The 23,443-nt window shown below is 47.4% G+C and overlaps 1 protein-coding gene across 2 annotated transcripts in view; it reads left to right on the top strand.

The window, feature by feature from the left end:
* The window catches only part of LOC137534355 (DNA ligase 1-like), a 41,204-nt gene extending 35,175 nt beyond the window's left edge, over positions 1–6,029 (top strand). For both annotated transcript variants that reach the window (XM_068255823.1, XM_068255824.1), the window contains exons 8-9: positions 4,973–5,132; positions 5,223–6,029. In XM_068255823.1, coding sequence (XP_068111924.1) covers positions 4,973–5,132; positions 5,223–5,982 — 920 coding nt within the window. In that variant the 3' untranslated portion in view covers positions 5,983–6,029. The remainder of the gene's footprint in view (positions 1–4,972; positions 5,133–5,222) is intronic.
* The last annotated feature ends 17,414 nt before the right edge of the window (positions 6,030–23,443 follow it).

Raw genomic sequence — 23,443 nt, 5'->3', positions numbered from 1 at the left:
ATTTTCCAACTGTCAAATTTTAACTGCCATTTTCCAACTGTCAAATTTTAACTGTCATTTTCCAACTGCCATTTTCTAACTGTCATTTTACAACAGCCAAATTTTAACTGTTTTTCAACTGTCATTTGTCAACTGCCATTTTCTAACTGTCATTTTCCAACAGCCAAATTTCAACTGTTTTTTGAGTGCCATTATTTTTCAACTGTCATTTTTTTAACTTCCATTTTTCGACTATCCTTTTCCAATTGTTTCCTTCTTCCTTTTCTATTTTATTTATTTTGCAAACACAAGCCTTGAGATCCTCAGTGTTGAATATTGATTTGCCACCTCATTTTGTGTTTTGGGGGCTAGATTTGCATCACGATTTGCACAATTTAAAACTGGCTATCTCTAACAGTGACAGGTGTCAGATATGGTGGCTGGATAGTGCAATGGTTAAGGGCTCTGCCTCTGATGTAGGAGACCTGGGTTCAAATCTTGGCTCTTCCTATTCAGTAAGCCAGCACCTATTCCGTAAGGAGTTCTTTGGGCAAGACTCCCTAACTCTGCTACTGCCTACTGAGTGCGCTGTAGTGTCTGCCTCACAAGCGCTTTGAGTCCAACAGGAGAAAAGCGCTATACAAAAAAGAGGAATTATTATATGGATAACTGTAGAGAGGGAGTGGAGGAAAAAGCATATGTTGGCTTTTTATCTTCCTATCTTGCTCCCAGTCTAATGACCCATTTATTGTCTTCAACTTTCATAGTGGTTCTCTTTCCAGGCTAGCAGCACTTTTAGCCACCTTTGAAACTTGTCCACACATTCTCTACCTTAGTGTTTGGTACTTGTGTTCCTCCACGATGGTGACCCTTTTTTTCTTGGGCTACTTCAAATGTATTTATTGTGCATTATGGTGATTTATTGTTGCGGAGTTGTTTTTCAGATGAACTTGCACTGTTTTTTTCTTGATAAAGAGGTACTTTGTTGCTTTGGAATTTTGGATTATCTTAATTACAGATCTTTCTGTACCAAATTTTTGGAGTGCCAACCATTTACTTCTCTTTACAAAAATGTATGGCACGTGTTTTGCGCTGCATGGCAATATTAATTGAAATGAGACAGCAGTGTGTTGGCACAGAGATGCATGCAGCAGTTTATTGTCAGAACACAGCACAGCACATGAGAGTCTGTAACACATTACTGAAATAAGCTCAGCAATGCAGCAGTACATCCTGACCTTCCCGGTTGTTATCAAATTACCATTTTAAAGGACCACTATAGTGAAAAAGTAAGCAGTTAAAATTTTTCAGAAACAACATGTTTTGGACTAGTCGAGTTCCTCATTGGGGATACAAAGGGTTTTCTTTGTTTTTTAATCTCCCTGGCAGTCTATTAAAACCGCCAGGGGGCAGCGCAGCAGTTTTTTTGAATTTTTTTTTTTAAATCATGTAGCGAGCCCAGGGCTCGCTACATGATAGTCGCTGTGCAGCGGCATCCCCCTACCCTCTTTGATGGCGATCAGGAAATCCCGTTTGGCGATCAGGAAATCCCGTTCAAAGAACGGGATTTCCTGGAGGGCTTCCCCCGTCGCCATGGCGCTGATAGGCCTGGCTGCGCAAGAGATCTATGGGGGGGCTCTGCGGCGTGGCGGATATCGGCGAATCGGCGCGGGGAAGCGGCGATCGCTGTGCTCACGCAGCTAGTAAAGTGCTAGCTGCGTGCAGCAAAAAAAATTGCGCCCAGCAGGGCCTGAGGAAACCTCCTACGTGGCTTATCCCCAAACGTACCGCCAGGAAGGTTAAAATAATTTCCTAAATGGCAATTGCTAAGTCTAACTGTCAAAATAGGACCAGCCAGTGTCCCTACTCGCACACTATTTTGGCAGTCAGACTTAACAATGGCCGTTCAGCAAATGCTTTTGAAAACAAAGGGAAACCCTGAGAATCCATCATGAGGAGATGGACTAGTCCAAAACCTGTTGGTTCTGTCAGCTTTTGAAGCGGACCTAAACTGAGAGCTTCCTCTCTGCTCTAAGGAGATAAGCAACAGCATCATAACTTTAAAGAAAAACATTTCTTTGTTACAACTTACAGAAATCTTACAAAAACCCTGCAGTGTTTACTTTCCGGTGTCCTAGGAACACAAAAGGGTTAACTTCCTGTGTTTACATATTAGCCCAAACTATGCCATAGAGTGGCACACCTGCCAACCCTAATTTACACTTGCTGTTTACTTGTTGATAAGGCCTAATTAGACAGGCTAATCTCTCTAGACCAGGGCTTTGCACCTGTGGTACGCTTGCCACCGGTGGTACTTTGCTGTTAGCTAGGTGGTACACACCAGATTTGCCTGCGACTTTTTTGACCACCTGCCACTTGTCCTGGTCTTGTCCTGCCTCCACAAAGTTTGGCTCCCCCTCCCTCGCTCCTTGCTGTGCTTCTCTGCAGCATACTTCAGACCTCAGATTAGTGTGGAGCAGACAGCCAGGCCAGTGGTGCACAGTGATGGCGCAGATACAGAAAGGGACATCACTGCTCATCTGAAGTATACACACCGTCACTGTGCATCGCTTGCCTGGCTGTCTCTTCACTGCGGCTGGCTTACCAATGTTCTGAGGTGTGAACTATTCCGCAGGGCAGCACAGCAAGGAGTGAGCAAGGGGGGATCCGAACTTTGTGGTGAGTCACTGCCTCAGCTCTCAGCTCTCAGGTGGTGGGACCAGGCTACCTATAATTAAGCGCGTGGGGGGTGGAACTTGTATGGCTACCTATATTGGCAATCTACCTCTAGATTGCCAATACGGACAATATGTAGGCTAGCAATCTAATTGTAGTTTTTTTCCCCACCAATACCTCCTACTTTTCCCTCCCAAATGCCTTTTTTTCTTAAATTGTACCTTGTAAGAAAAAAGTGCCCCGGGGTGTACTTACCTCAGGGAAGGGGAGGCCTTTGTATTCTAAAGAGGTTTTCTCCCTTCCTCAGTAGATGGGATCCAGTGCTGGGAGCCCCATAGTTTTCCTCATCGGTGTGCGCATGCGCAGTAGCTGCTCTCCATTCAGGCTCCTGCAGAAACAGCCAAGCCCATTCGCATCCAATCTACTGTGCAGGCACACTGGTGGTACTTGAAAGTTTTCAGGCAATAAAAGTGGTACAGTTAGTGGAAAGGTTGAAAAGCCCTGTTATAGACACATAGGCGAGAAATGGGATAAAACTCCTGTTTGGGAAAATAAACAAATTAGATAAACAATTGTATCTATCCTATAGAATAAAGTCCAAGTGTCACTGCGTCCAACAGTTTTGCAGCATCCCTGGTATTGTTTTACTGTGCATGTGCGCAGTAACGGGTTGCTGGAGAGACCAGGAAGCGAGGTGGGTGGGCGAGCAGTTGCGTGCGGCGGGCGGGTGCACGTTGGGTGCGCGTGCATGTGCATGTGCATGTGCCGTCCGCGCCCTCCGTGCCGTTCCGCCGCAGCTCTAGGGCCAACCCCCCCTGGATCGGGGGGTTGGCCCTAGAGCTGCGCAGCCGCACTTGCGGCTATGCGGCCATGCTTGTAGAGGCAGGAGAGCACGACCCGGGCCGTAAGGTCGGGAGCCGGCCCGGGGTGCTATTGAGGCGCGGACGGCGTCCTCCGTGCCTTAAAGTATGATGCAGGTATTTTACTTTTTTTTTTTTATTTGGCCTGGGAAGTCCTTAAAAAAAGACCTAGAGCCCGGTTTTAAATGGGCTTGGGTCTACTAGTAGTCTATAATGGGAGAGAAGAGGCACCCCAAAATGTAGGTTGTGGATAATTAGAAAAAAATGTATATGCATAAAATTTACTTAAATCAAATGAAAGAGGCAGCTTGCGTGAGGTAAAACAAGTTTTATTTATTGAACACTAAACAGATTAGTGTTAAAGTGGGATTGTCAGCCACTAAATCAGATTCCATGAACCGACTGCTCTTTGTTTATTAGATAGTCTACCTGTAGTCTGCATTGTAAGCATTTCAATAAAAGCATAAATGTTTCTGCTGTAGTGAATCTTATCTCAGTCTGCCTGGCTCTATTCTGGTACATTGACAACGAGAGGGAAACTTGTTATCTCCCCTCCCACATTCCTGCTTCTCAATGATTAGCTGAGAGTAGTTCAATGTGAAGGATGAGGCCGAGAAGGGAAATACACTTCACCCCACTGCAGAAGCTGCTGAAATTCAATCTATGTTGTGCTCACGTGTTGATATGACAGTGCAGTTTCGAGGAGACAAAAAGAGTAAGGGAGGAAATGACATCAGGATCGGCTTCAGTCAGAGGCAGTAAAGATGGAAAAGACCTGGAACAGTTTTCTCTTTATTTACTATATAACATTTACTGAAATCAAAACATGGACAGTACAACACATATGTTAAATAAGTAGATAAATATTTGTTCTACTTACATATATGTTTTTCCTCTGGGATAGTATGGCTGTCCCTCCTTTTAACTAAAAACAAAAAAAAAAAAACGAAAACCCAAAAACTTGTTTACCTCTTGAGAGCTGCTCACTGTACTTGAGGTAAGCGAATTTTATAAATATTTATTTTTCTAATTATCCACAACCTACATATTGGGGCGCCGCTTCCTTACGAATATTACTCTCACCCCCGACCAACCCCCCTTCCGTTTTGTTGGGAAGGGTTTTTGTTCGATAGTCTTGTGGAACATTTAGCAAAGTTTTTAGAACGCGACTTATGTAAAGAGAGAAAAGCAAGGAACCCGAGTGAGGACAGGACTCTCCTGCCTTCATACTGTGGTTGCTGGTCCTGCAACCCACACTTGTGAGTATTACTCCTTTGCACCCATTACTCCACCTGGTATAACAAACTACTATACAATACGGCTCTGGAGGAGTTCCTTGGACTCCTCCAGATGTCTCCCTACATTCACAGTGGGGTGTTGCTGTGCATTGCCTCAGACAATATAGTACAAGAATAGTGGAAATTAGTGACTAACACTTGTTGCTTTATACCTTTCAGTGAAAGAAATGAAAAAGAAATGGAAATCTCTCAGAGACCGCTTCAAGAAAGATTTGAAATTTGAGCGAAAGTCCAGGAGTGAACAGACTCCAATAAAGTATAAATACCATCCTCTCTTCCACAAGATGTCCTTCTTGATTTCGTCACTTGAAAAAAGACTGTAAGCTTATCAAAATGTAAAATGTAATGCAATGCATAGTTTTGTCCTGTTATTTTTAATTTACACGTGACAACTTTTTTGTATCTCCAGAACTTCTGGCAATGTAGAGAACGAGGAGGAAGAGGAGGATGATAACGAGGGACAATCCCAAGAGCAGCGCCACATAGGACATGCTGAAGTGGGTCCTTCAAAAAATAGAGAGAGAGCAGAAGAAGGTTCTAATGCTACTTCTTTCCCTCCAGAGAAATCAGAAGTTAGCCCAGTTTTGATATCCTCCCAATCCCCCAAGAACCCTCTTACCAAAAAAGGCAGAACAGGTCAAGCAAAAACAGATCCACAAAAGGATGTCATCAAGATGATGGGAAGAGTTTCAGAAAGTTCAGAAAGGGTGGTGAGGCCAAAGGATGGCATAAGTTACTTCTTACAGTCTTTGGAAGGGGATATTCGTAAAGTGGCCCCCGATCGATTGACCAAACTAAAAATGGACCTCATGAAGGTTGTTTACGAAGCCCAGCAGTTAGAAAGAGAACAAGGACATTCGGTACCCAGTTCATCCCAGTATCCATCTAATTTCTATCCTCTCCAGTCTTGTAGCTATTGCCATCATTTTCACTCTCCACAGCCCTCTGCCTATCCATATGCTCCTCCCCATACCCATTCTTCTGGCTATACGTATGCTTCTAGCCAACCCCATATTTCCTCCTACCATCAAGCTTCTGTCCCTACTCAGTCCAGATCTCCTGCCATGCCTGACCAGTTGTCCTCCACTGGACACCCTACAGAGGAGATGCCTGGCTCTTCCCTGCAAACCTCGTCCCGATCCTCAATTCCTATACTTGAGGATATATAGGGTGGAATTTATATCCAAAGTAAAAATAAAAACGTTTAAAAGTCATACTTTTTTCTGATTTGTTTATAAATTTCATCATTTCTACAAACCAACTACTTTAGTTCAACAACTAGTCCAGTATGATATCATAGGATTCCAGTATAATAACCTAGGTTTGTCTGTTGATGGTAAATGGTGTTGAAGGCACTCTACCCTGGGTAGCGATGGTTGTCCCAGTTTGGCAATACCTACTTGAATACTGATTGTCAATTAGTTGGACAGTTCACTTAAGTGGACAACCACGACTTATATGATACCAAGGAAACAAAGCAACCTCATTAGAACTTTTGTTTTTGTAAGAGTGATGAAATCTATAAACAGATCAGAAGTTGAAACTTGTGGACTTGTTATTTGGAATTGTATTAACAACTATCTTAATGTTCTTATATTGTATGTTTATGGATGCATTCTGTGGAGCTGCTGGCATCAGTCAGAGGCTGTGGAGCTGCTGACATCAGTCAGAGGCTGAGGATCTACAGGAAGAGTCCAGTAGACCACGGATAATTTGTCTCCAAACCCGGCTGATGCCACCAGCTCTACAGAGTGCCTCCATTATCCTCCTTTCCTTTTCAACTTTGATTTTCTTTTGGCTTTAAGAAGTAATAAGTATTTCTAGTTAACGTATTTACTCGCGAATAGGCCTGCCTGCAGATAATCTCCCACCACCCTACCCTTGGCCTAAAAAATGGGCCAAAAGCTATAACTCGCTGAAACACAGAACCCCCCTCCCCCCATGTGCAGGTGTAGCCCCCTATACAGAGCATGCGATGGAGCATGGTGGTGGGTGCAGAGTGCCCACTGCGGCATGCTGCAGCATGTATATCTACCTCTCCGACTACACCTCCCCCCATGCGTCCTGACAGCTTCTGAACTGGCCGCTCGAGCTCCAATCTCGCATGCATGTGAGCCCGGAGCTCTAGTGGCCAGACCAGAAGTTACTGGGTAGATGTGTGGATGCAGGCTACAGTGAGGACAGGTAGATATACATGCTGCAGCACGCTCCACGCATATGTCATGCTCCATGCTGTACATCACCTGCAGATAACCACCCCCCACTCTACTTCCAAAATTTGGGTGTCAAAAAGTCAGCGTATCCACAGTGATATATGGAAATTGGCTGTTTTTCACGGGCATCAGTTGTTATAAAGCCCAGCTACTCCCGAAACTGAACAAGGCCCCTTTAAAAAATATGGTTATTAGAGTAAACTGTAAGTTTTACTGACGCAGCATAACTTTTCAAAACCCATTGTGTAGCTCTGCTTGCCTGCAGCTGTACATCTATCCATAAGCACTTCATATCTCTAGAGCTTAGCAGCTTCTTATTATCCTTAAAGTTATATAAGTGCTCAGCAACCACTTCCTTAATTGTAAGTCTCACCTCTTCATGTAGGCTTGTGGTTTCTACTTTAATGCAGGGATGCTGTGAAATGTAATCTGGCATCATTTGTTCTTCCTGCTTTGTGTTTCATATACAGTAGTCAAACCTGAAGGAGCTGCCAACCAGCTGAATCAAGAAGGGATAAAAATTGAGTTGCAATAGAGTGCCAAAAACATTTGACCCATATGATCAGGTCCACCACTGTGCTTCTGTGCATTGTTATTAACCTGTTTGCTGTTAAACCTTAACTAAACATAAGATTCAACAATGCAAATCCTTACACAATTCACTAAAGCTGCCCATACATCTAGCGATTCATGGGCAGATAGACCATCTGTTGCCTGCCCATACACTGTATTCCTGATAGATTTCAGCATGACATCTATCCGGAATTGGCCTAGCGATGCTGCCTCCACCACCTACCTGGCCACTTCCCAGATGTAAAATGCCCCTCTTCCCCGCTCCTTGGTGTCGTGCAGTGTAAATTCTCACCGGTCCTGCTGGCGTGACTTCCGCCCTCCCTCATTTGCCATCTCCCATGTCCATTGTCACCGCGAGTGCCATCATGTGGCATGCATTTCAGGTCAGGTGATTGTGACATGCTCCTGTTGCCGTGTGCAGGAGGGGGGAGGGGGTCACGCCAGTGGGACAGGTGAGATTTTACACTGCACATGGGCACAGGGAAGGGACACATTTTACACTACGGGGGACAGTGGCTAGGGGTCTGACGTGTACGTCCCCCTACTGAGCGCCGTTACTGCCGCAGTGGCCCGCTTCCAAGATTTTCCCGCATGCTTGATCAATGACAAAATCAGTCAAATCATCAATCGGGTATGCTTGTTGTGGCACCAGTTTGATAAAATTATTGAACTGGATGGTCACTAGATGTATGGACCCTGTAAAGTGTACCTGAGACATAAGAACTCCCAGTATTGATACTTACCTGGGGCTTCCTCGAGTTCCCATGTACTCCATGGGCTTTTTCCCGGGTGCCTCAGTTGTTCTGGAATCATTGCCGGTTATATGGTCTAGTTGTGCCAATCGGCTGTACTGCGCGGCCTGGGTGCTGGCAAGTCCCTGTGTCTGACTGGACCATATGGAAAAGAGGCTCCTGGGTGGACAGCGAGACCCACGGAGCATACATGGGGCTGGAGGAAGCCCCAGGTTAGCATAAATGCTGGTAGTTCTTAAGTCTCAGGTTTCCTTTAAGACATTTCCAGAGACTCCTTTATTAGGGATAGAAATCTCTGTTGGACGTTTTGAAAATTGGCTTTTTAGTTGTTGAAAAAAGGATTCTGCCCCCCCCTCCCCCCCCCATCATCATGTAGAAACCAGTTGGGTTTTTCTGGGAGGGTGGAGGAGGGTTGAGAATAAATGGCTGTGTGCCTTATGCAGAAGCTGTATTAAGAACTTGTTATATAATAAAGTCAGGTTGCCACGGATATCTAACTTGCTGTGGATGCCACATGCTACAACAATCATCATCGCTAATTTAAAATCACTCAGCAACCCTCATTATGATCTGATTAGAGTGCCAAATACTAACCACCTCATAAAACAGTCTACTTAATTACAGTATTAGACTGTGGTGTGACCCACCAATAAGGCCCCTAGGGGTTGATTCACTAACAATCAGCGTGCTTTGTCTGAGTCTGCACGCTACATGAAACTAGTGGCCGCATAGCACGTGTAATACAGGAGCGCACGCTATGCTGCGGGTTGTGCAGCATAGTGAGCAATAGTAACTTACGCCGCCTCTCTGCAAATAACGAGCGCTCCACTTGTCCCGCCCTGGGCCCCTTCGGGTCCAGTCACTTTAAAGCACATGATCCCCACACTTTGATTGGCCCAGCATGGCGTGCGCTCCTGTATCACACGGCTACTAGCTTGTGTAGCTTGCAGACTCTGACAATTAAGAGGCATGCTGATGAAATAGTGCAAGTAACAGGAGGTTATGTGCCCTATTTCTGTTAGCGAATCAACCCCCATGTCTCCATGCAGCACCCATGCAGAGTGTGCATTGGAAGCATGCGTTTACTGCATTAGGGAGGCGAGCAGCAGCCTCTGGAGCAGTGCTGGACTTGTCCCGCTGGCGTGACTGCCGGTCTTTCCGCCATCGCCCCATGTGGCGCCAGGCGCATGGTACATCCGTCACTGCTTTTTCTATGTATATCTATTAGGTGATCTTGTTATATTTACTGTAGGAGCATGCATGACACTGCAATATTACAAATCGAAGTTCACTACCATCCTACAACTATCTGATCTGACCCTTGTTAAATATTGACAAGAATTTTCCATTATTTTATACGTTCATTTTTGTTTTGTTGAAAGCACAAAATGTGCACTTGTTTGGAGGGACGTGCCTTGTTCATTTTATATTTATAGACTTCTTCATTAAAATGTTTTAATAACTTTTGTTTTTTTTTCCTTGCTTTCAAATATTTATTTTTCTACACAGTCAGCTGTGTCAGAGGTACATGGGGGGATTAGTGTACTATGAAGAAATAATTATTTCCTTTTTAAAACTAATTAAATGCTAACTCCAGCAAAAAAATAATAAATAATTGTATTTTTTAGACTATAAGATGCACTTTTTCTCCCCCAAAAGTGGGGAGAAAAAGTCCCTGCGTCTTTGGCCCGGTTCACATTACCGTTTTTTTGCGGATCAGAACCGGAACGTGTACTGTACAAATGGAACGGATGTGAAAGGATCCAATGTTAACCTATGGATCCATTCACATGCGTCTGTTGGTACGGATACGTTCTGGTCACTGGATCTAAAAATTGCTGTAGGTCCTAATTTTCCGGACCGTTCTGCCCAGCGGAACTGATCCGGACAAAAAATGCTGCAGAATTGGGGAAATGGAAAACAGAACGTTTCTTCACACTAGTGAAGAAACGGACCATTCCACGGGGGATGGGGGCATGTGCCGACGCGAACCTGATCGACGGGAGGGTGCAGCAGCCGGGCAGGTGGGTGAGGGAGGGTTTATACGTACCTAATCTTCTGTAGAAGCCGGCGGTAGAGGGTTCCGACGTCGTCCGTGTCATGTTGACTACATGATGTGTCATGTGACTAGTCACAGCGGAAGAAGAGGAAGCCTCTACCGCCGGCTGCTGCGGAAGATTAGGTATGTATTTGTTGGGGAAATTGAGTGAAAACCTTATAGTCCAAATTCAGCGCTGCGTAATATGTTTGTGATGATCCGCTCAGCTGGCTGCACAGGCAGACAGCTGTTTGTCCATTCCTCTAGTCTGTGGGCTGCAGGTCTCTGGAACAGAGACCTGTCTTTCCATTGCAAGTTTCTGGTGGTACTGTGATGATCCGCTCAGCTGGCTGCACAGGCAGACAGCTGTTTGTCCATTCCTCTAGTCTGTGGGCTGCAGGTCTCTGGAACAGAGACCTGTCTTTCCATTGCAAGTTTCTGGTCTGTTCTCTTGCTGGGGAATTTGCATACATTCGTTATGCAAATCCCCTACCTGCCTTCTTTGATGACTGGCACTATAAGAGCTTTATGGTTCCCAGAATGCTTTGCTGGACATTTCCCTTCCATGCTCTGTTCCTGATGGACACTGCTGGAGTGTCAGCCATTGCTATCTAGTATAGTTAATTCCTGGGGGTTGCTTTAGGCTCCCCTTCTAGCCCAGTCAGGTTGTATTATCTGTATTGCCTGTTCTGTCTTGCCTTGCCTGTTGCCATTGTCCTGCCCCAAAGGTGGTCGACAGGAAATGGTTCTGATCTCTGTTCTTGGAGTATAGCTGGTGCAGCGGTTGCTACCAGCTATCTCTTCTGTTCTGTCTCCTGGGATCGCGCTAGCTACTTTTCGCTAGTGCTGGGGATCCTTCTGTTCTGTCTTCTGGGATCGCGCTAGCTACTTTTCGCTAGCGCTGGGGATCCTTCTGTTCTGCTACTCTGTACCTGGATCACGCTGGCCACTTTTCGCTAGTGCTGTGGATCCTATCTCTCGTTTGTCCCTGTTTTCGTGTGTCTGTCTTGTCCGCTACGCTTGCTGCAGGCTCGGTGAGGTAACCGTTAAGCAAGCGCTCGCGTCCTCTGTTTCATGTTTGTCTGTTAATGGTTAGTTAGGCGTGCTTGTCTCTATTGTGCTTATCACGTGGAGATCGCGCATAACCGCGTGCACTGTTGCGAATGAGTGCGGTGTTCGCGGTTAGCTAGCGTTTATTATTTTCCGTATCTCCTTATTGTATTTGCTGTGCCTTTGCTACCCTCGTATTCTATTCTGATCTGCCTTGTGTCACGTCTGGCGATCGCACCTCTCGCGATCGCGTTCCTATTTCGTATCTGCTGTTGTGTGTGCGCGGTCGCGGGGTGGCGACTGGATTGGCGCACACACATACAACCTATCCCTTTGCTCAATCTCATTCACAATCGCCTCTCTTGCGATTGCGTTCTGCGCTTCGTACAATTCCTGTCTGGCACTTGTGGAGGTACAGAGGATTGGTTCCTCTGCACTCCCCAGCGCCATCTGCTGACAGGAATTTCCCTCTACAGGTGTGTAGCACCTTTTGCTGGGTGCCTGCAAATATACGCTTGTGGAGGATTTCCGCCGTGTCAGCGCACGCGTTGTGCGCTGATCACAGAGAAAGTTCCACAACCGTTACAGAATGTCCAGCCCAACCCAAAACCCCAGTGTAGACGGAATTTCCGATTTGTACGATTTTTGTTGAATATGGCTCTTGTACCTTTAAGAGATTTAAAAAACTTGAACCTGAATCAGCAGACGAATTTTTGTCTGAGTGTACGAAACTGTTAGCGAACCCTGAATTCCAATGCACCCCAGTGTCTACCTGGGCCCCCCAAATGGTCTACATTCTGTTGGGGGGCGAAATGTCAATGTGGGGTTATGATGTGTTAAATCATACCACCCTGAGTCAAAGACCCCTGGAATTCTTGGCCTTTTTAATTCACAATTGGCTGAGATTACCTCAATTACCATACCCCCTTAATGAGTTGTTGTCAGCAGCTCAATCAGCTGTTCCATCTACTCTTTCATCCACAAAGCAGCCATCCAAAGCTTCTAAAGGTGCGTACACACATGCGACTATAGTCGTTTGTAACGATCGTTCCCCGATCTTTACCAACGACGATCGTTACAAAAAACGAACCACCGACTATTAAGGCAAACGACGAACGAGCCAAATCGCTACAAAAGAAAGTTCTGTCTCGGCGGATTTTAACCAACGACGATCGTTTGCAAAAGTAGTACATCGTTGGAAACGATCGTTCGTACTAGGCTTGACATGCGCATTTCACTATTTCTCCATGGAACTTCTCATTTTTATGCGCAGGCGCAATAGTTGCTTTCTGTGATGTAACGTTCGTTCTAACGATCAGATCGTTACACACATTTTAAAACTACCTTTACTTAGGTCGTTCTTTCATCAATTAAAAGTTCGTTCGTCGTTCTTAACGAACGATCGTTGTCGCATGTGTGTACGTAGCATTAATCTAAACGTAAAAGATCTAGGAAGGCTTCCCAGCGGAAAGATCCGTTGCCCCTAGCAACCACAAATAAAGAGGTTATTTCTGTCAAGTCTGAAATGGGCAAAACCATGCAGTATGATAATGATGTTTATAATGCATCTGCTGATCAGTTTCCAGGTTTTTTGCCCCAATCCAAAGCTTATGTGGATCCTGCTATAGGTAGGATCGCACACTACATTAAAGCAGTTAAAAAATCTGTTCTTGTTCCTGAACTCCACCCCTATGGAGATTATTTGGATACTGGCCTGTTTGAACCCCCATTTGCTTCCTGGGATATTGGGGCCTTGCTGGAAGAATTCGATTTTGATTGGAAAGCCTTTTGCGATTTTTACATCGCAAAAAGCGAAGATGTCTTGAATGCTTGTCTCGATTCTATGTACCTTCTGATTGATTCCGATGAATGTGACAAGGCTGATGTGGATCTGGTGATCTATGTATGGCAAACGATTTTGGATGAGTTGCACACACACCAACCAATTGATTCCAATAAAGAGACATCGTTGTCGGATGATTGTTCCTGCCTTTCTGGGGTAAAGCATGAGAGTCTTGACTTTGTGCAATCTGAAATGAATGAGTGTGCCGCTGTGGTTGATTCCTGTGCAAATCCTGAAGGATTCTCTCCTGACAGTGTGCAGTTTGAATCTGTGCGATCTGATGCCTGTTTCTCGGATGTTCCTGCAGATTGTGATCGGCATGAGTCTGCCAGTTTCCTCAAGGATGTGTGGGATCCTTTGTTAGTTAGAAACAGATCTTTGAGATCTTCTGTCTGTGACCCTGCTATGGGGAAAATTTCTCGACTATGCAGCGTCAAAAGTAAAATTTTTATGCCTAATAAAGTTTATCCTGTTGATGTCGCCATTTCTTTTGCAAATGAATCTATGTCTTATTCTGTTCGCACCTGTGCAGGCTTGTTGCCTGATGACAGTTGCTCCAGTGTTTCTGTCCTAGATGCCTTGCAGTCTGCTCCGCAGATCGCGGAGGTTTGCGATATGGAAGCGTCAGTTTCGCAACCTAAAGTGATCTTGGATCCGCAAATTTTGCGTTCTGACTCCTCGGATTCGACATTGTTAGCCGAATCTAAGAGTGAGACAGCGCTTCGGTTTTGTGAATCTGATGCTAAAGCTTCTTTGCCTTGTCCAGAGAAGCTCTCTCTGAACCTGCCCTGTACCATGAATGAAGACATGATGTCCACTTGCATTGACATTTGCGAGTCTGATTCTGAAGAAAGTATTGACTCTCCACCCAGTACTCTGGATGAGTCAATATTGCCTTGTACAATATCTCCTGCCCTGCCCCTAGAGGCTCGTCGAGGTATTGCTGCTATTTTTACCTGTCTTTCTGCAGTTTTGGAATTGCAAGCTAGTTTGACTACTACGCAGAGTTCTGGGTGCAGCGAGATTAAAGTTAGGGAGTCAGTGTGTGGTCCAGTGAATATTCCTGTACGTTCCACTCATGATGATGAAATTCAGTCTCAGTTTATGGTGGAACCTTCCCTGGGACATCTGCCCTGTTCTCAAAATAAAGTTCCAGTTTTGCCCTGTAACATGGATAGTACAGAATCCTTCTTAGACAACTTGAAAAATTATGTTCCTGAGGTCTTGTTTGATGATCTAAAGGTCTCCGAGTTCCTCCCAAAGGGTGCAGAACTTGTAGGAGATGTCTCCTGCCCCCCAGGTCCTTCTGAGGTGTTGCCCACTTCAGTAGGCATTGCTGCCTTGCTGACTACTTTTGCAGCTCTTGTGGAGCTTCATTCATGTGTAGTCAATGATGATATTACAGTTACAGAAAATTCTGAATTTGAGTCCGAGTCTTCTTTTGAAAGACCAGTACCTGTGACCTTTACTCGCGATGATTTTCTGCCCGGTTCTGGTTTTGGCCTTGTCGTGTCGGACTCTGAGGTTGGCAGTTCCCCGACATGTCCTGAGGTTTCTCCTGTACTAGTGCACCCCGATGTGCTCTGTGACCCAGAAAGCCCAAGTGTGCCTCGGTTACCAGCGTACTCAGATGCTTCCTCAGTGGAGACATGTTCTGATATAGCCTGCCTGCTTGCATGCCCAGAAGTGGTCCCTGAAAGTCCTGATCTTGATGGGTGTCTTGCTAATTTTGAGTCTGGAATGATCATAGGTTCCATAGGGGTTCTTGGTGGTTCTCCATGTAAGCCTGGTGAGCGTTCTGGCTTCTTGGGATCTCTGCAGAGCTTCAAGACGTTCTGGGAGATTCCGGGAAAGGTTTTGCTTGGTGCCCTGAATACGATCAGCAATGGCTTTGGTGTTGTAAGGGACACTTCGAACAGGTATTGCGGCAGGTTTGGTGTTCTTGGACGCTCCTTGGAAGGTGGTGGGTATTGTCTGGAGGGTGTCGATGGCTTCTTCTCTGGTGTCCACAGTCCTGATTGGTGTTACGCTGAGACTTGCAGTGCTGATGGGCATGTTTCGGTGGCTTCTGCTTCCGATGAGGTCGGTTTCAGATGGACTGACTCTGCAATTGGGCCTTGTCGGGCTGTCCTGACCTTCATGAGTCTTCAGTTAGAGTTTTGTGATACCAGTTTTGAGGAATGTCTGGAATCCATCCCTAGAGGGGGGGGGGGGGGGGGTACTGTGATGATCCGCTCAGCTGGCTGCACAGGCAGACAGCTGTTTGTCCATTCCTCTAGTCTGTGGGCTGCAGGTCTCTGGAACAGAGACCTGTCTTTCCATTGCAAGTTTCTGGTCTGTTCTCTTGCTGGGGAATTTGCATACATTCGTTATGCAAATCCCCTACCTGCCTTCTTTGATGACTGGCACTATAAGAGCTTTATGGTTCCCAGAATGCTTTGCTGGACATTTCCCTTCCATGCTCTGTTCCTGATGGACACTGCTGGAGTGTCAGCCATTGCTATCTAGTATAGTTAATTCCTGGGGGTTGCTTTAGGCTCCCCTTCTAGCCCAGTCAGGTTGTATTATCTGTATTGCCTGTTCTGTCTTGTCTTGCCTGTTGCCATTGTCCTGCCCCAAAGGTGGTCGACAGGAAATGGTTCTGATCTTTGTTCTTGGAGTATAGCTGGTGCAGCGGTTGCTACCAGCTATCTCTTCTGTTCTGTCTCCTGGGATCGCGCTAGCTACTTTTCGCTAGCGCTGGGGATCCTTCTGTTCTGTCTTCTGGGATCGCGCTAGCTACTTTTCGCTAGCGCTGGGGATCCTTCTGTTCTGCTACTCTGTACCTGGATCACGCTGGCCACTTTTCGCTAGTGCTGTGGATCCTATCTCTCGTTTGTCCCTGTTTTCGTGTGTCTGTCTTGTCCGCTACGCTTGCTGCAGGCTCGGTGAGGTAACCGTTAAGCAAGCGCTCGCGTCCTCTGTTTCATGTTTGTCTGTTAATGGTTAGTTAGGCGTGCTTGTCTCTATTGTGCTTATCACGTGGAGATCGCGCATAACCGCGTGCACTGTTGCGAATGAGTGCGGTGTTCGCGGTTAGCTAGCGTTTATTATTTTCCGTATCTCCTTATTGTATTTGCTGTGCCTTTGCTACCCTTGTATTCTATTCTGATCTGCCTTGTGTCACGTCTGGCGATCGCACCTCTCGCGATCGCGTTCCTATTTCGTATCTGCTGTTGTGTGTGCGCGGTCGCGGGGTGGCGACTGGATTGGCGCACACACATACAACCTATCCCTTTGCTCAATCTCATTCGCAATCGCCTCCCTTGCGATTGCGTTCTGCGCTTCGTACAATTCCTGTCTGGCACTTGTGGAGGTACAGAGGATTGGTTCCTCTGCACTCCCCAGCGCCATCTGCCGACAGGAATTTCCCTCTACAGGTGCGTAGCACCTTTTGCTGGGTGCCTGCAAATATACGCTTGTGGAGGATTTCCGCCGTGTCAGCGCAACCGTTACAATGTTAGTGACTTATAAATACAGTAAATAAATACTGGGCGTCCCCAACTTATAATCACCCGTTGATATGTATGGCCGACCCGACGCAATGTCGGGGACTCCCTGTATTGTCCCCAGTGTCCTGCTCCACTCCCCATGAATAAAGTAATTAGCGGCAGCAGCCACAGGTATCACGTGACCCGGGGCACAGGTGGACATAAGGGAACACAGAAGGAGGCCACAAGGGGGCACAGGAGGAGGACACAAGGGGACACAGAAGGAGGCGACAATGTGGGACAGGAAGAGGTCACAAGGTAAACAGGAGGAGGACACCAAGGAGGACAGGAGAACAAAATAATTGGGGGGGGGGGGGGGGGACACTACAAGATGCCCCTGGACCATAGACGCACCAGGTTTAGCATATTTTTTACCTATTATTTGCCCTCTAAACCTAGGTGCTTCTTCTAGTCCGCAGCTACTTATAGGTAATACTTTTTCTTTGTATTGACATGACACAACTAATGTGCGAAGTCAGCACGGAATACTACTTTAGCATACACAAATACGTTGTGCAGAGTCTTACCTTAGACCAGGGGCATCAAACTCAATCACGAAAGGGGCCAAAATTTAAAAACATTGGGGTTGATTCATTAACCACTTCCATACCATGACATTTTGTGCTGATCTGTGCTGCGTGGGCTCTCCAGCCCACAGCACAGATCAGATAGCAGCCAGGCCGATCAGACTTCCCCCCCCCTTTTTTCCCCACTAGGGGGATGTCCTGCTGGGGGGGTCTGATCGCCGCCGGCTGCTTGCGCTTGCGGGGGGGGGAGCTCTTCAAAGCCCCCCTCCGCAGCGCTTCCTGGCTTCCTTCCCTCCCTCCCCCTGTGAGCGGCGCAGGACGGATTTCCGTCCTGCGCCTGATGGGATAGGCTTTAGCCTATCAGATGCCGGCGATCCCCGGCCAATCAGAGGCCGGGGATCACCGATCTCCTCTACGGCGCTGCTGCGCAGCAGCGCCGTATACATGTAAACAATACATTTACCCTGCGAGCCGCCGATCAGCTCGCAGGGTGTTCACGGAGACACCCTCCGTGAACTGACATGGAACGGCCGCTCGTATGGTATACACTTCAGGATTCAGGGGCGTATATATACGCACCGAGAATCCGGAAGTGGTTAAGAACAATAGCGCAAGTAACCTCTTGCTACTCGTGCTATTTAATCCTGCGCGCTATTGGCAGCATAGTGTACTTTATTAAGTTTGCTCAGAGGAGCGATCGCTATGCTGTACATAGTGAGTGCTAGTAACTTATGCCAGCTACATCTTCAAAACGGGCGTTCGGCTCGTCCTGCCCCCAGTCCAGTGGCTTCAAAGGAGAAGATCTCTGCATTTTGATTGACCCAAAAGATCCCTGCACTTTGATTGGCCCACTAGACCCAAAGGGGCTCAGGGCAGGATGAACAGAGCGCCCGTTATGAAGATATAGCCGGTATAAGTTACTAGCGCTCGCTATACACAGCATAGCGTAGTACGGAGCTGCTCTTCTTCATTAGTACTCAAAGACTCAAGTACTACAGAACCCTTCAGAGAAGACCCAAAAGCTTCTTCGACATTAAAGTTGGATTGCAGCGACAGGGGCCTGGCGGTGGAATGAGGGGACACAGAGAGGACTGGGAAGGCTCTAAGGGATCCAGCGACTACAGATATCCTTTAACGAGTTACAACTTTTACTTTAATAAGAGCCATTTCACACAGGCAGCTGACAAGTGGTGAAGTCCCCGCCTGTCAGCTGCTCTCCTGCACTGGCCGGGCGAGGCAGGGCTTTTCATCGCCTGCCACGCGCTGCGTAGGGCCAAATCTCGGTGCGGCTATAGCAGTGATGGTGCACGGGTAATTTGGGGATCCGGCGGTTGCTGGACCCCAAACTGTTTCTCCCTCAGAGTTGCAACGACTCGGAGGGGAAATAGTAATGACCTCCCCCCCCTGAATTTGTGCAGCAGCAGGGTGAGCTGTCATTCGGCTCACCATGTGCCAAAATGACCAGGTGGCACACTGCCATGTACGCCCGGCAGAGTGCTTGTTAGCCCCCGGTACTGGTGCTAGAAAGTGCCCCTCACCCCCACGGAGTGAGATCTGAGTGCGGCCGCAGCCACACTCAGACTCAATATGTTGCATTTCTCTGCCGCCCAGTATCGCTTCCACTTGCCAAAGCTTGACATGCGTGGTGTTACAATCGCTGCAGTTCGGCTGCATTTAAACTGCACTTGAATTTCACTGGCAGATGGGAGACTGAACTGCTCAGCAAATGCGCAGTTCAGTCACCTGTCTGTAAAGGGCCTAAGTCAGACTGCACATTCTTTTTAGTATGGCAGGGAGCAGACTTATCAAATTCACACACTTTCTGTTGCATTGGCCTTTGATTTGAATGTCCTAACTGGGAATCACTAGAGATGGCCCGAACCTCCGATTTTAGGTTTGCGAACCTACCGCGAAAGTTCAGTTCGCGCAAACTTTCCCGAACCACAATAGACTTCAATGGGGAGGCAAACTTTGAAAACTAGAAAAAATTATGCTGGCCACAAAAGTGATGGAAAAGATGTTTCAAGGGGTCTAACACCTGGAGGGGGACATGGCAGAGTGGGATACATGCCAAAAGTCCCAGGGAAAAATCTGGATGTGACGCAAAGCAGTGTTTTAAGGGCAGAAATCACACTGAATGCTAAATTGCACGCCTAAAGTGCTTTAAAACATCTTGCATGTGTATACATCAATCAGGGAGTGTAATTAGAGTACTGCTTCTCACTGACACACCAAACTCACTGTGTAACACACCGCAAACAGCTGATTGTGTAGTGACGGCCGTGCTGGACTGGTGCGCAACATGACGAGATTGCTCTTCCTCAGTGATATCAGGTAATGTCTGACTGCCTTATCAACTTTCGATGGTTCTTTCTCTACCATTGTTAAAGCTTACATCTATTTTTGTAAATACTTGTTCTGCTTGCTGTTTAGTACCTGCATTGAGAATCTGTTATGGAGGGCAAGTCTGCCATTGCGAGTGACCACGGGTAATGGCCGGGGATTGCTGGTTCGATTCTGGTCCAGAGTGGGAGCCTAAGAAACGGCTACCACCCCCGCACATCCAAGGAAGGCAACAGGCATGGCATGCACGTCCCGAGGTAGTGACCAAAAATAACAATACAGTAGGACTTTTGAGGCCCTGCTGTAGATGACACTGAAAGACTTTACTACCTGTAACGAGATTCTGTTATGGAGGGCAAGTCTTCCATCCATTCAAGTGAAAGGTATGCACTAACTGCCAAGTATAATACAATGTGCAATCAAAGATGCAGTGAAAGGTATGCAGTGACTGCAAAAAGCTGTTTGTGTAGTGATGGCCGTGCTGGACTGGTGCGCACCATGACGAGAGTTCAGGTGATGGCGGCTTTCCAGCCCATATGGTCGCCGGGCTGAGATAGCTGAATAACAGAACAGTGACTGTCCAGCTGATGAAATTTGGTCTGTCCACAATAAAGCAACGACCTTATTATCGTGGGTGTGCCCCCCCCGAGACACTCATATAGCCGGCGGTCATTGCTTCATTGTGATACGCAAGCCCCTTCACTGCGGCAAGGTAATGATCACGAAGGGGAATGGGCACATGTACATGCCTTTTGTTTTGTTGTTGCAGCCGCACTGCAGCCAGAAAAATTAGGCATGCATGTACACGCACCAAAAAAATTATTTTAGCGGCTGCTGCTATTCTAGCGGCCGCACCCCCTGTTGGTGGTGGTGGAGAAGGCAGTCAAGTGGCCTGCGGGCAGAAGTGCTGTGTGGGGAGTGACTTAGTCTTGGGGCAGGCAGGCAGTCACACTGCATGCAGGCAGAGATGCTGTGTGTGGGGACTGAATTACCAGTCTTTGGTCAGGCAGTAGCCCTCCGGGATCCATGCCTCATTCATTTTGATAAAGGTGAGGTACTGAACACTTTTGTGACTTAGGCGACTTCTCTTCTCAGTGACAATGCCTCCAGCTGCACTGAAGATCCTTTCTGACAGGACACTTGAAGCAGGGCAAGACAGAAGTTGGATGGCAAATTGGGACAGCTCTGGCCACAGGTCTAGTCTGCGCACCTAGTAGTCCAAGGGTTCATCGCTGCTCACAGTGTCTACATCCACACTTAAGGCCAGGTAGTCGGCTACCTGCCGGTCCAGGCATTGGTGGAGGGTGGATCCGGAAGCGCTAAGGCAGGGCGCTGGACTAAAGAATGTCCACATGTCCGACATCACCATGAGATCGCTGGAGCGTCCTGTCCTTGCCTGCGTGGACATGGGAGAAGGATTACTGGCAGTGGTACCTTTATTGCGTTGTGCCGTGACATCACCCTTAAACGCATTGTAAAGCATAGTTGCCAGCTTGTTCTGCATGTGCTGTATCCTTTCTGCCCTAAGGTGATTTGGTAACATGTCCGCCACTTTGTGCCTATACCGAGGGTCTAGTAGCATGGCCACCCAGTACAGCTCATTCCCCTTGAGTTTTTTTATACTGGGGTCCCTCAACAGGCTGGACAACATGAAAGAAGCCATCTGCACAAAGTTGGATCCAGAGGTACTATCCATCTCCTCTTGCTCTTCCTCAGTGACGTCAGGTAAGTCCTCCTCCTCCCCCCAGCCACGAACAATACCACGGGAACGTCGAGCAGCACAAGCCCCCTGTGATGCCTGCTGCGGTTGTATTCTGCCGCCGCCTCCTCCTCCAAAGAAACACCTTCCTCATCATCCGAGACTGACTCCTCTTCCTCACACGACTCTTCCTCCTCCTCCCCCCTCTGTGCTGCCGCAGGTGTTGAGGAAACATCTGGTTCTAATGAAAATTGCTCCCACAACTGTTCCTGCCGTAACTGTTCCTCTTCACACTCCTCCACAGCTTGATCCACCACTCTACGCACGGCACGCTCCAGGAAGTAAGCGTAGGGGATCAAGTCGCTGATGGTGCCTTCACTGCGACTCACCAGGTTGGTCACCTCCTCAAACGGCCACATGAGCCTGCATGCATTTCGCATCAGTGTCCAGTTGTTGGGCCACAACATCCCCATCTCCCCAGATTGTGTCCTACTGTAATTGTACAGGTACTGGGTGACGGCTTTCTCCTGTTCTAGCAGGTGAGAGAACATGACCAGGGTCGAATTCCAGCAAGTCGGGCTATCACATATCAAGCGTCTCACCGGCAAGTTGTTTCTCCGCTGAATTTCCGCAAAGCGTGCCATGGCCGTGAAAGACCGCCTGAAATGCCCATACAACTTCCTGGCCTGCTTCAGGACGTCATCTAAGCCTGGGTACTTTGACACAAATCTTTGAATGACTAGATTCAGCACATGTGCCATGCAGGATACATGTGTCAGCTTTCCCAAATTCAAAGCGGAAAGGAGATTGCTGCCGTTGTCACACACCACGTTGCCGATCTCCAGCTGGTGCGGGGTCAGCCACAGATCCACCTGTTTGTTAAGAGCAGCCAGGAGAGCTGGTCCAGTGTGACTCTCCGCTTTGAGGCAAGACATGTCTAAGATGGCGTGACACCGTCGTTCCTAGCATGCAGCATAGGCCCTGGGGAGATCAGGCTGTGTAGCTGGAAAGCAGAAGGCAGCACCAGTAGAGTTGAACTGGCACTCAGCCAAGGAGGAGGAGAAGGACGACAGCGAAGAGGATGTAGCAGGAGGAGAGGAGGTGGCAGGAGGCCTGCCTGCAAGCCGTGGAGGTGTCACAAGAAGTGATGTCGCGAACCTCCGATTTTCGGTTCGCGAACCACGTTCGCGAAGTTCCGCGGAAGGTTCGGTTTGCGTAAAAGTTCGCGAACCGCAATAGACTTCAATGGGGAGGCAAACTTTGAAAAATAGAAAAAATTATGCTGGCCAGAAAAGTGATGGAAAACATGTTTCAAGGGGTCTAACACCTGGACCCCCAGGTGGCGGAGTGAGATAGATACCAAAAGTCCCGGGGAAAAATATGGATTTGACGCAAAGCAGCATTTTAAGGGCAGAAATCACATTGAATGCTAAATTGCAGGCCTAAAGTGCTTTCAAAAATCTTGCATGTGTATACATCAATCAGGGAGTGTAATTAGAGTACTGCTTCACACTGACACACCAAACTCACTGTGTAACGCACCACAAACAGCTGTTTGCGTAGTGACGGCCGTGCTGGACTGGTGCGCAACATGGCCAAAGTGCAGGCCGTGGCAGTTTTCCAGCCCATATGGTCGCCGGGCTGTGGTAGCTCAATGATAGAACAACAGTGACTGTCCAGCTGATCAAATTTGGTCTGTCCACAATGAAGCAACGACCTTATTATCTTCTTATATGTAGGTAGGCATAGGTAGGAGTCCCAGTATAGGTAGGTAGGCATAGGTAGGAGTCCAAGTATAGGTAGGTAGGCATAGGTAGGTGCCTCAGTAGTTAGCTAGGCATAGGTAGGAGACCCAGTATAGGTAGGTAGGCATAGGTAGGTGTCCCAGTAGTTAGCTAGGCATAGGTAGGAGTCCCAGTATAGGTAGGTAGGCATAGGTAGGTGCCTCAGTAGTTAGCTAGGCATAGGTAGGAGTCCCAGTATAGGTAGGTAGGCATAGGTAGGAGTCCCAGTATAGGTATGTAGGCATAGGTAGGTCCACTAGTATAGGTAGGTAGGTGTC

The sequence above is a fragment of the Hyperolius riggenbachi genome, chromosome 10 (assembly GCF_040937935.1).
Source record: "Hyperolius riggenbachi isolate aHypRig1 chromosome 10, aHypRig1.pri, whole genome shotgun sequence".
Lineage (NCBI taxonomy): Eukaryota > Metazoa > Chordata > Amphibia > Anura > Hyperoliidae > Hyperolius > Hyperolius riggenbachi.
The sequence above is the reverse complement of the archived record's forward strand: the minus strand, read 5'-3'. Positions and strand labels throughout refer to the sequence as shown.